The sequence below is a fragment of the Trematomus bernacchii genome, unplaced genomic scaffold, assembly GCF_902827165.1.
Source record: "Trematomus bernacchii unplaced genomic scaffold, fTreBer1.1, whole genome shotgun sequence".
NCBI classification, from domain to species: Eukaryota; Metazoa; Chordata; class Actinopteri; order Perciformes; family Nototheniidae; genus Trematomus; species Trematomus bernacchii.
The window spans coordinates 947824-960162 of NW_022987852.1; the positions used below are offsets into that span (position 1 = coordinate 947824).

At 41.1% G+C, this 12339-nt stretch overlaps 1 protein-coding gene, 1 long non-coding RNA gene, 1 other non-coding gene and 1 pseudogene across 3 annotated transcripts; 1 reads left to right on the plus strand and 3 right to left on the minus strand.

The window, feature by feature from the left end:
• Positions 1-188: 188 nt before the first annotated feature.
• LOC117469083 lies at positions 189-319 on the minus strand. The gene has a single exon (XR_004554542.1). It is a non-coding gene; the product is annotated as a small nucleolar RNA SNORA54 (small nucleolar RNA).
• Positions 320-2181: 1862 nt separating this feature from the next.
• On the plus strand, positions 2182-2555 carry LOC117469073. The gene is made up of 2 exons (XR_004554541.1): positions 2182-2324; positions 2400-2555. It is a non-coding gene; the product is annotated as an uncharacterized LOC117469073 (long non-coding RNA).
• A 2846-nt stretch (positions 2556-5401) lies between these two features.
• On the minus strand, positions 5402-6046 carry LOC117469074 (lactose-binding lectin l-2-like). Its single transcript, XM_034113453.1, has one exon. The coding sequence runs from the start codon at positions 5957-5959 to the stop codon at positions 5471-5473; it is 489 nt and encodes a 162-aa protein (XP_033969344.1). The 5' UTR covers positions 5960-6046; the 3' UTR covers positions 5402-5470.
• Positions 6047-11365: 5319 nt separating this feature from the next.
• Positions 11366-12003, minus strand: LOC117469069 (annotated as a pseudogene).
• Positions 12004-12339: the final 336 nt, after the last annotated feature.

Consider the following 12339-nt stretch of genomic DNA (forward strand, 5'->3'; position numbering starts at 1 on the left):
GTGGCAATTCCCTGTGGACACAGCTACTGCATGAAGTGGACTCCAAGCTGCTCCTGCTGATCACTGCTATGCTGGAGCTGAAGATGGTGATACGGTCCTTCTTGAGTGGTCAAAGAAAGAGACTATCAATTGTTTGGCTATACTTTAGAATGATGCACATGTAGTCCATGTGTTGGCTCAGAGCAGCCAGATGTCTCCAGAGAGTGAACAGGGAGCAAGCACAGACAGCCACTGCTCCCCTGCCTCTATGGGGTCACTATAGCACTGGAATGGAACCAACAGCTCATACTGAAGAAGAGCCAGATTACGAACAGTGCGGAGAAAATAAAATTGCCTCCAAATTCTTAATTGATATTAAGACTTCTTAAATTGTATGGTATGCTGGCAAAATGTGCATACAAATAAGTATAAAGATCTTAGAGACTAAGAAAATACATTTAATGCAGAGGTATGCTTTTGTACAGCTTTCAGTACAAACTCTTACCATGAACGCCTTCTTCTCCTCCATGGTCTGGAAGCGGCCGTGGCCAAACTTGGAAGTGGTGTCGATGAACTTCAGGTCGATCTTCTCCATGGCACGACGGTTGGTCTGCACAAGCAGAGACTGGGAATACAAAAAAAAGAAGAAACAGAGTTTAACACTTGTGTTGGGAACGAAGTCGGTGATTTTATTTTAAGATATTCTTTAGAATAATTGACTCCCACCTCAGCAAGTTAAATTATACCAGGGGCACTCAACATCTGTATGGAACAGTCAAACATGTTTTATATGAAGCATTGCAATTTGTCCTTACCTTGCGCAGAGTCAGCACCCTCTTCTTGACTCCCACAACACAGCCTTTAACCATGATGAAGTCATTGGTCACATCTCCATAGTGGACAAATCCACCCTAAAAGAAGTAAAGTGAGTCACATATTCTGCTTCCAACAGGTCAATGTAATTACATTTAACCACACTGTTAGCATGGCTAGCTTAACATGTGCACGCTTGTCGGACACCAAAAAGGAAGACGCAGAAACTGTTTTTAACACAAATATATACTGGTATACATTTTTCGTAAAAGAAAACCAATGTTCTTAAACTTAATAAATACAACGTGTGGGCTCAGAGCCAGATGTCTCCAGAGAGTGAACAGGGAGCAAGCACAGACAGCCACTGCCTCAATGGGGTCACTATAGCACTGGAACAGCTCATACTGAAGAAGAGCCAGATTACGAACAGTGCGGAGAAAAGATCCATTGAAACCAGATTTGATATCAGTCAGGATTATTGTAGAATATGTCGTTTAAAAAAGAGAATTACTCAAGTATAAATAAAGTAGCGGCCTTCATTGACTGCCATTTTGAAAGCAGCCGGTGTAGTTAAGTGTAAATACTGAATACTAAAACAATGAAAATATATATCCATTCTGTTGGTATACATGTTCCTAAACTTAATTAAAACAACGGATGCTTAAGATGTGTAACAGATTCCTATACAGAGCGCACGAAGCAGGAAGGTAAACTCACCACCTTGTGTCCAGTCCGATTGAAAGAGGCCTACGTGATGATTCAAGCGACAGGCTGCTTCATTTATATATGTGTGGGGAATGTGACGTCATTGTCACGTGACGTGATCACATGACCGGTGACCGGTAGAATGTAAATTATAAAAGTTTTGCCGGTAAAACCTTTCTCTTGGCTGCACGCGCACCGTTTTCTCCCTCAAGGTAGGACTCGCGGGTTTAAGGTGGTTTTATGGTCTTTTCAATGAACCTATGGAAGGGTTTCAGTTTGGATTTGATTAGGGCGAGGGCAAGATACGTTTTCCCATCATGGAGGGAAACTCTTCAGACATTCAAAGCACGAGACCTGGTCTGTTACAAGCAATGTGTTTTTAATATGGCGTTTTACTCAAAGTTGTAATCGTTTTTAAGCAACTTGTACGTGTTTTGCGGAGTGTAGAAGTGCTCATAACCAGCCAAGCAACCCGGGAAACTGGCTATGGACGTTTGTTCACTTTATTCTAGCTTTTATTATTATTTATAACATCTGTTTTTTTGTTTAATCCATAGAGCTGAGTATGAGCGTTTCCCCTCCTGGATTGAGCCAGGAGGATCTATTACTCTGTCAAAGAAAGCCTGGTTTTTAACCTTCTTTTAATGGTGTATTGAATTGGTGTTTGAGCTGGCAACTTTTATTTTCTGTCAATAGTTTTCTTGTGTGCAGATTGTGGGCAATATAATTGACTAAGTGTTTGTGTTACAGGTTCCTCTCCTCTCCCTCTGTGGGGGAACCTTGTCTGCTTTCAGTGTAGGGACTGCACGGTGTGACACTTTAAAAGGGTGAGGAAACTAACTCTCACTGATATCATTTTGTAGAAGTTGTGCTTTGAGTATTTCTGTTTGTGTCCCTCACAGTTAGCAGGCATTGTGACCTAGTGGACCAGACCTGCCCATCTGAGGAGGGGAACCCCACCATGTAATAGTGTAAAGTATGTGTACCCGTTGACAGCTGCTGAACATTGACATGTTAACATGTATATTTGTGAAATAAAGCTGCTTTCTATTTGCTCATGAATGCCTCTGTTATTGTCCTCGTGAAGGGAAGCCCCAACATCTGCAAAACAACTTTGGATTTAGATTGAGGGTCCACAGGTTCCTCCATCCCCTCAACAGGAGTTGGTGTTGTCAGCTATTTAAAGGGGACCCCAGCCACAGTTAGCACATATGCATCAGAGAGGGTGTTTTCACTGTTGGCCTAATATATGATTGGTCAACTGAACTTGGCAACACTAAACACAACCACACCTTAACATGAGCAGAAACAGACTACCTGCTCACCTGGAGATGTCGCACTAAACCTTCTCTACATTGTTGACAAGGAGTAAATGATATGAAATCAAATGTTGGCAGTGCTAAACATTGCCAGACCAAAACAAATGTTCTTTCCAATCTCCAGATGATGTTGGTCAGGAGGGATAATGGTCTGTTTTTAAAACGCTTTCTAGCACGTGAAGACCAAGCTGCCCATCACACTAAAGCTTTGTAAACATTTCATTGAGTCACCACATTACCACAAATAATTCCCAGCTTGTGCAAAATGAAGATGAACGTTAGGCAAAAAAGACCATAAGCTTGTGTGGATATATCGTATAAAACATAATGTATTCATTTCAGGGAGACTTGTTGCTTTGTGTCTCGTGTTTCTTTTCATTCACAACTGATCGTCGCACTGACTTGCTCCTCTGCTGCCCTCCAGTGGCCACAAGGCACAACAGCTACTTTTACATTACAGCATGGAGCTCCAAAGCACTAAAGTATTTCCTTCTGAAAATACACTAAAGCTCTAAACATGGCACTTGAACACAAATATAAAGTATATACAATCAAATCAGGAAGATAGTACAATAGGAATGCTCTAATAACAGTGAGCAGAGATGTGTTTTGATGTGTGGGCATAATGTACAGGGTAATAGTCCAATGACTGCCACAAGGCCTTTCTATGACACTGAATAGGAACAGACCACAGCTCTGATTTAGGACATCTTGCTGACCAACAATTGCTGAATAGGTTTAACACAAATAATCTTTCAAATGAGATGTTTCTCAGAATAAAGAGAAATGATGTGTAAAAAAACTCTGCAATCCAGACGGACTCTTTTGCCTTTCTTAATGTTCCACCAGCAAAGCCTTGTACCCAGATGCTACATGACGACTAAGCTACATTTGAAACATTCAGCACTTTTCTCTAACTTAGAGGCTGCACTGTCTGCTGTTCAGCAACAGGTAAGGAGACTGGCTTCAAAGGGGAGATGTACTGTCTACGTGTATGAATAATGCATTGTTTCCTTGTTAATAAAGTGAACCATTATGTTGCATATATCACAAACACAAGGACTTTCATTCACAGTAAGTGTACATCTGTGTCTTGTGGCTAAAGGCACGTTAACAGAGTAACAGCTGAACAGTGACCTGGTTCAATAAGATGTCATATCTCCGTTGCCAAACACAAGCTATGCGAGATGCACAAACTGAGTGATGAGAATGGAAATCATTCCATGTGTGATCAAAACCGTAGTTGGTGTGGACAGTCTTCATTTCCATCATTGTTGGGCTCTCCTGAACTCTAAGAGACAAAGAGAATGAACCCTAACTTGCTCCTGATTGCATGGCGATCAGTGTGAGTGTGAACCTTCTTCTCCCTTAGCAGGTGCATGCACTATATGAATGTGTGTATCCTGCTGTTCAGCTTGACTTATGTCAAAGTCATTTGAGGGGTCACGAGAGTGGAACAGTGATATATAAATGCTGCCAATTGACCATATACACTATTTCTATCTCCTTCCCTCCTTCCTTTCCATGATCTTTCAACTGAAGCTGATACTCTAGTTTTGGGTTATTTGGGGAGTTTAAAGTTTAAAGTTTAAACTTGAATACTTGAATACCGGTATTCAACCCGGTGTGGTCCGTTTGCATTAGTCAACAATACAAGGATTGTGGGCACTTGTTTCACCCGGTTATTTTCCAGTACCTCTTCAATCAAATAACACAAAGGAAAAACATAAGTTTCACTTTTTTTAAATTGATCAACCAATGGTTTGAATAATTTAGATTGTTTTTGTTGGGAAACAAAAACAAATAATCATTAATTTGATATAAACATGTCTGTATTCACCATGCTGCCACTTTGAGTTTCACGCCATGCCTGAATATACTCTATGCAAGAACTATATTGAATAGAGTGCTATATATATATATATATATATATATATATACTATACTCTGTAATCTTAACTATATCTGATAACTCAAGCCCTCCTTTCGTTAAAACAGAGGATGAATGTCTTGTTTATCAGCAAATAGTACTGTTGAGTACATTTTAGGTTTGTACGTTTACGTCCATGTGAAAGATGAACATAAGTAGTGTCCCTGTCCATTAAACACCTTGTTCCCATAACCAGAAGATTAGTGATGGTACTTTTCCCAATAAATCATGTCGCCAAGAGGCCAAGACTACGCTCATCACTTTGAAGCATTCCTAAATCAAATCTGTGCTAAAGTTTATTGAACAAAACACAAACAATAACCAAAGCAGGACTATAGGGTCAACAGAAAAGAGCAAGTTCAGCCCGTTGGTCATCCACACACCAGGTGCCGTAAATACCTGACCACATCCATGTGATCATTGAATGATATACAACTGTGTGTGGTTCAAACAAATAAGTAGAATACCAGGAAGAATAAGCAACGGCAACAATCTGTGGATTAAAATGTAATAATAATGCATCAATATTATTTACTAAATGTATTGATATTTAAAAAAGGTGTAGAAATAATTCCTTTGATTAACCCCTGGAGCGACCAGTGTGGATATGTAACATTCATGAAAATAAAGGTTGGACAAAAGGACTTCTGTTCACACACATATACATCTGTGTCTTTATTGTGATCATGTTAACAAAACAGGTGAACACGTAACATCTCAGCTGCTAAGGACAAGTTGTGCGAGATGCACAAACTGAGGGGAAAGTATTTGAACAATGCCCATCATTCCACTTCCCCCTCCAGTTGTTGAGTACACAGTCTTCACCTCCTTGTGCCCTGTCGTTTGGTTGTCCACTATGCCAAAAGAAATACTTGACTGCACACCCATCAGACCACATCCATCTTCCTTCTTTGTGGACGTCACTGAGTCCGATCCATGTATATCCCTCAGCAGGGTCAGAGCCTTTGATCAGGAATCTGACAAAACGCTCTTCCTCTCTGCTGTGGATAGACACCAGGTTGCCTCCCTGGGACACACAGTAGAGCTCTGCATCAGCCCAGGTCGTCTTTGTGTTGTAGTACTGGTAGCAGCGGCCGTTGAAGGAGAACCAGAAGGAGGGACAGGTCTCTTGCTGGAGGAGCCCCGTTGGAGGGTCATCTGAAGAAGACACAGCACCCAGAGCCAGGCCCAACAGGAAGAGGAAAACCAGCATGATGATGATGATGATGATGATGATGATGATGTCACCGTCTCTGTCTGTTAAAGTTGCACTGAACCGTTGGATAGGAGGAGGATGGAGATTGTGAAGCTTCAAGTGACAGGCTGCTTCTTTATATATGTGTGGGAATGTGACGTCATTGTCACGTGACGTGTCACATGACCGGTGATCGGTAGAATGTAAGTTATAAAAAGTTTTGCCGGCAGTTTGAGAAAACCTTTCTCTTGGCTGGCTGCACGCGCACCGTTATCTCCCTCAAGGTAGGACTCGCGGGTTTAAGGTTGTGTTATGGTCTTTTCAATGAACCTATGGAAGTGTCTCAGTTCAGTTTGGATTTGATTAGGGCGAGGGCAAGATACCTTTTCCCATCATGGAGAGAAACTCTTCAGACATTCAAAGCACGAGACCTGGGGCCTCATTTATAAAGCTTTGCGTAGGATTCACGTGGGAAGGTGGTACGTAGGACAAAGCAAATACATAGGCCTACGCATAAGAATATTCCGTTTTATAAAACACTGCGCACGCACGTCCTACGCCGGTTTCCCTTTATAAATCACAATCAACTCGAAATGTGGCGCAGCTTTTGCGGGCTTCACGTAACGCCCATATTTGCCTATAAATAGTCAAAGAAACGCCCCGTATTAATATTCATGTTGACTGACTGCATGAAGAAGATCGCAGGAAATGAGGACAGAACAGCAAAAAAAGACATTTCACACCGAGTCAGATTTTGGTTCTTTTTGGGAGGTCGAGACAAATCACATTGTTTGGTGGAAGCAGTTTGAACCAGAGTAGCAGCATGGAGGTCGGATCGTCACCTAAATAAATAAGTGGTCCGAAAAGAGTGAATATCAAAACAAATACACATAACCTTCCTCAGGCAGTGTGTCAGTGTGTTTGTGAATATGGTGTTTTACTCAAAGTTGTAATCGTTTTTAAGCAACTTGTAGGCCTACGTGTTTTGCGGAGTGTTGAAGTGCTTTTTTAGTTTTATTTTCTGTCAATAGTTTTCTTGTGTGCAGATTGTGGGCAATATAATTGACTAAGTGTTTGTGTTACAGGTTCCTCTCCTCTCCCTCTGTGGGGGAACCTTGTCTGCTTTCATTGTAGGGACTGCACGGTGTAGTGTTAATTTCGTCAGCTATTTTTTAATTTAGTTTTAGTCTTAGTCCTGTGTTAAATTTCCTTTTTCGTTTTAGTCATATTTAGTCACCTTCATCCTGTTTTTATTTAGTCAAGTTTTAGTCGACTAAAAGTCTGAGCATTTTAGTCTTATTTTAGTCGACTAAAACAGTAACTATTTTAGTCAAGATTTAGTCGACTAAAAGTCTGAGCATTTTAGTCTTATTTTAGTCGAAGAAAACTAATTATTTGAGTCTACTTTTTGTCAATGAGAACTGTTGAGTCTTTTTTAGTCATCAGATTATATAGAACATTTCAGTCAAACTAGTCTAGCCAAAACCAATAATTTGTCATTTTAGTCAAACTTATTTCACAATAAGATTATATCTAGTCCTTATTTGATGAAAAACACAGGTTGAATGATTAAGAATGCAGCTTTGCAGAGAGTGGTCAGGTTTGTGGTGTTACCAGCTGTGTTATGGCCACATTGCTTCCCTTCTGATAAAACAATGCATTCGCTTTTTTTCTCAGCCTCATTGTAGCGAAAATGGGCCCAAATATCACATCGTTTCTTTCTCCCAAGCAGTGGTGGCTTTATACTTTTTCGTTGTCAGTCATTTTGACAGACAGGATCGTAACATGTCCGTCATAATCCATTATTACCCGTCGAGTGCACAATGTATCACTCACTCGCGCTGACGGGGGGGTATTCGGTTAACGCGAGTGCGACCACTGCTCCCAATCCCTGTTGTTGCCATTTTATTTTCTGTTAAATAAGGTTAGTTAGACCACGAGTTAGACCCGAGTCTTCCTCACAGTTCACAGTGTGCCGCTGCCCGGTGCTTTTCAAATGTGCCGCCGCGCGCGGCACAGACACACAGCTGCTGCACCCAGCCGCAGCACCGGAAATTGAACTGCTGGGAGAAAAACTGACTATCAGAGATGTAACGTTATCTTTGATAATATTTCGTCTCCTCATTTTTCGTCAACGAAAGTAAAGAGAGATTTTGGCATAGTTTTTATTTAGTAAACTACATTTTCGTCTCGTCACTTTTCGTCAACGATATTGCATAATGATTTCGTTACAGTTATTGTTTACTGCCGTCTCGTCATCGTCTCGTTTTCGTCATGGAAAAAAAGGTCGTTGACGAACATATTTCGTCATAGTTTTAGTCAACGAAATTAACACTAGCACGGTGTGACACTTTAAAAGGGTGAGTAAACTAACTCTCACTGATATCATTTTGTAGAAGTTGTGCTTTGAGTATTTCTGTTTGTGTCCCTCACAGTTAGCAGGCATTGTGACCTAGTGGACCAGACCTGCCCATCTGTGGAGGGGAAACCCACCATGTAATAGTGTAAAGTATGTGTACCCGTTGACAGCTGCTGAACATTGACATGTTAACATGTATATTTGTGAAATAAAGCTGCTTTCTATTTGCTCATGAATGCCTCTGTTATTGTCCTCGTGAAGGGAAGCCCCAACATCTGCAAAACAACTTTGGATTTAGATTGAGGGTCCACAGGTTCCTCCATCCCCTCAACAGGAGTTGGTGTTGTCAGCTATTTAAAGGGGACCCCAGCCACAGTTAGCACATATGCATCAGAGAGGGTGTTTTCACTGTTGGCCTAATATATGATTGGTCAACTGGTCAACTTGGCAACACTAAACACAACCACACCTTAACATGAGCAGAAACAGACTACCTGCTCACCTGGAGATGTCGCACTAAACCTTCTCTACATTGTTGACAAGGAGTAAATGATATGAAATCAAATGTTGGCAGTGCTAAACATTGCCAGACCAAAACTTCTTTCCAATCTCCAGAAGATGTTGGTCGGGAGGGATAATGGTCTGTTTTTAAAACGCTTTCTAGCACGTGAAGACCAAGCTGCCCATCACACTAAAGCTTTGTAAACATTTCATTGAGTCACCACATTACCACAAATAATTCCCAGCTTGTGCAAAATGAAGATGAACGTTAGGCAAAAAAGACCATAAGCTTGTGTGGATATATCGTATAAAACATAATGTATTCATTTCAGGGAGACTTGTTGCTTTGTGTCTCGTGTTTCTTTTCATTCACAACTGATCGTCGCACTGACTTGCTCCTCTGCTGCCCTCCAGTGGCCACAAGGCACAACAGCTACTTTTACATTACAGCATGGAGCTCCAAAGCACTAAAGTATTTCCTTCTGAAAATACACTAAAGCTCTAAACATGGCACTTGAACACAAATATAAAGTATATACAATCAAATCAGGAAGATAGTACAATAGGAATGCTCTAATAACAGTGAGCAGAGATGTGTTTTGATGTGTGGGCATAATGTACAGGGTAATAGTCCAATGACTGCCACAAGGCCTTTCTATGACACTGAATAGGAACAGACCACAGCTCTGATTTAGGACATCTTGCTGACCAACAATTGATGAATAGGTTTAACACAAATAATCTTTCAAATGAGATGTTTCTCAGAATAAAGAGAAATGATGTGTAAAAAAACTCTGCAATCCAGACGGACTCTTTTGCCTTTCTTAATGTTCCACCAGCAAAGCCTTGTACCCAGATGCTACATGACGACTAAGCTACATTTGAAACATTCAGCACTTTTCTCTAACTTAGAGGCTGCACTGTCTGCTGTTCAGCAACAGGTAAGGAGACTGGCTTCAAAGGGGAGATGTACTGTCTACGTGTATGAATAATGCATTGTTTCCTTGTTAATAAAGTGAACCATTATGTTGCATATATCACAAACACAAGGACTTTCATTCACAGTAAGTGTACATCTGTGTCTTGTGGCTAAAGGCACGTTAACAGAGTAACAGCTGAACAGTGACCTGGTTCAATAAGATGTCATATCTCCGTTGCCAAACACAAGCTATGCGAGATGCACAAACTGAGTGATGAGAATGGAAATCATTCCATGTGTGATCAAAACCGTAGTTGGTGTGGACAGTCTTCATTTCCATCATTGTTGGGCTCTCCTGAACTCTAAGAGACAAAGAGAATGAACCCTAACTTGCTCCTGATTGCATGGCGATCAGTGTGAGTGTGAACCTTCTTCTCCCTTAGCAGGTGCATGCACTATATGAATGTGTGTATCCTGCTGTTCAGCTTGACTTATGTCAAAGTCATTTGAGGGGTCACGAGAGTGGAACAGTGATATATAAATGCTGCCAATTGACCATATACACTATTTCTATCTCCTTCCCTCCTTCCTTTCCATGATCTTTCAACTGAAGCTGATACTCTAGTTTTGGGTTATTTGGGGAGTTTAAAGTTTAAAGTTTAAACTTGAATACTTGAATACCGGTATTCAACCCGGTGTGGTCCGTTTGCATTAGTCAACAATACAAGGATTGTGGGCACTTGTTTCACCCCGGTTATTTTCCAGTACCTCTTCAATCAAATAACACAAAGGAAAAACATAAGTTTCACTTTTTTTAAATTGATCAACCAATGGTTTGAATAATTTAGATTGTTTTTGTTGGGAAACAAAAACAAATAATCATTAATTTGATATAAACATGTCTGTATTCACCATGCTGCCACTTTGAGTTTCACGCCATGCCTGAATATACTCTATGCAAGAACTATATTGAATAGAGTGCTATATATATATATATATACTATACTCTGTAATCTTAACTATATCTGATAACTCAAGCCCTCCTTTCGTTAAAACAGAGGATGAATGTCTTGTTTATCAGCAAATAGTACTGTTGAGTACATTTTAGGTTTGTACGTTTACGTCCATGTGAAAGATGAACATAAGTAGTGTCCCTGTCCATTAAACACCTTGTTCCCATAACCAGAAGATTAGTGATGGTACTTTTCCCAATAAATCATGTCGCCAAGAGGCCAAGACTACGCTCATCACTTTGAAGCATTCCTAAATCAAATCTGTGCTAAAGTTTATTGAACAAAACACAAACAATAACCAAAGCAGGACTATAGGGTCAACAGAAAAGAGCAAGTTCAGCCCGTTGGTCATCCACACACCAGGTGCCGTAAATACCTGACCACATCCATGTGATCATTGAATGATATACAACTGTGTGTGGTTCAAACAAATAAGTAGAATACCAGGAAGAATAAGCAACGGCAACAATCTGTGGATTAAAATGTAATAATAATGCATCAATATTATTTACTAAATGTATTGATATTTAAAAAAGGTGTAGAAATAATTCCTTTGATTAACCCCTGGAGCGACCAGTGTGGATATGTAACATTCATGAAAATAAAGGTTGGACAAAAGGACTTCTGTTCACACACATATACATCTGTGTCTTTATTGTGATCATGTTAACAAAACAGGTGAACACGTAACATCTCAGCTGCTAAGGACAAGTTGTGCGAGATGCACAAACTGAGGGGAAAGTATTTGAACAATGCCCATCATTCCACTTCCCCCTCCAGTTGTTGAGTACACAGTCTTCACCTCCTCGTGCCCTGTCGTTTGGTTGTCCACTATGCCAAAAGAAATACTTGACTGCACACCCATCAGACCACATCCATCTTCCTTCTTTGTGGACGTCACTGAGTCCGATCCATGTATATCCCTCAGCAGGGTCAGAGCCTTTGATCAGGAATCTGACAAAACGCTCTTCCTCTCTGCTGTGGATAGACACCAGGTTGCCTCCCTGGGACACACAGTAGAGCTCTGCATCAGCCCAGGTCGTCTTTGTGTTGTAGTACTGGTAGCAGCGGCCGTTGAAGGAGAACCAGAAGGAGGGACAGGTCTCTTGCTGGAGGAGCCCCGTTGGAGGGTCATCTGAAGAAGACACAGCACCCAGAGCCAGGCCCAACAGGAAGAGGAAAACCAGCATGATGATGATGATGGTGGTGATGATGATGTCACCGTCTCTGTCTGTTAAAGTTGCACTGAACCGTTGGATAGGAGGAGGATGGAGATTGTGAAGCTTCAAGTGACAGGCTGCTTCTTTATATATGTGTGGGAATGTGACGTCATTGTCACGTGACGTGTCACATGACCGGTGATCGGTAGAATGTAAGTTATAAAAAGTTTTGCCGGCAGTTTGAGAAAACCTTTCTCTTGGCTGGCTGCACGCGCACCGTTATCTCCCTCAAGGTAGGACTCGCGGGTTTAAGGTTGTGTTATGGTCTTTTCAATGAACCTATGGAAGTGTCTCAGTTCAGTTTGGATTTGATTAGGGCGAGGGCAAGATACCTTTTCCCATCATGGAGGGAAACTCTTCAGACATTCAAAGCACGAGACCTGGGG

Excerpts from the sequence above, each read along its gene's own strand:
- LOC117469074 (XM_034113453.1), bottom strand. The coding sequence starts at position 5,959 with ATGCTGGTTTTCCTCTTCCTGTTGGGCCTGGCTCTGGGTGCTGTGTCT.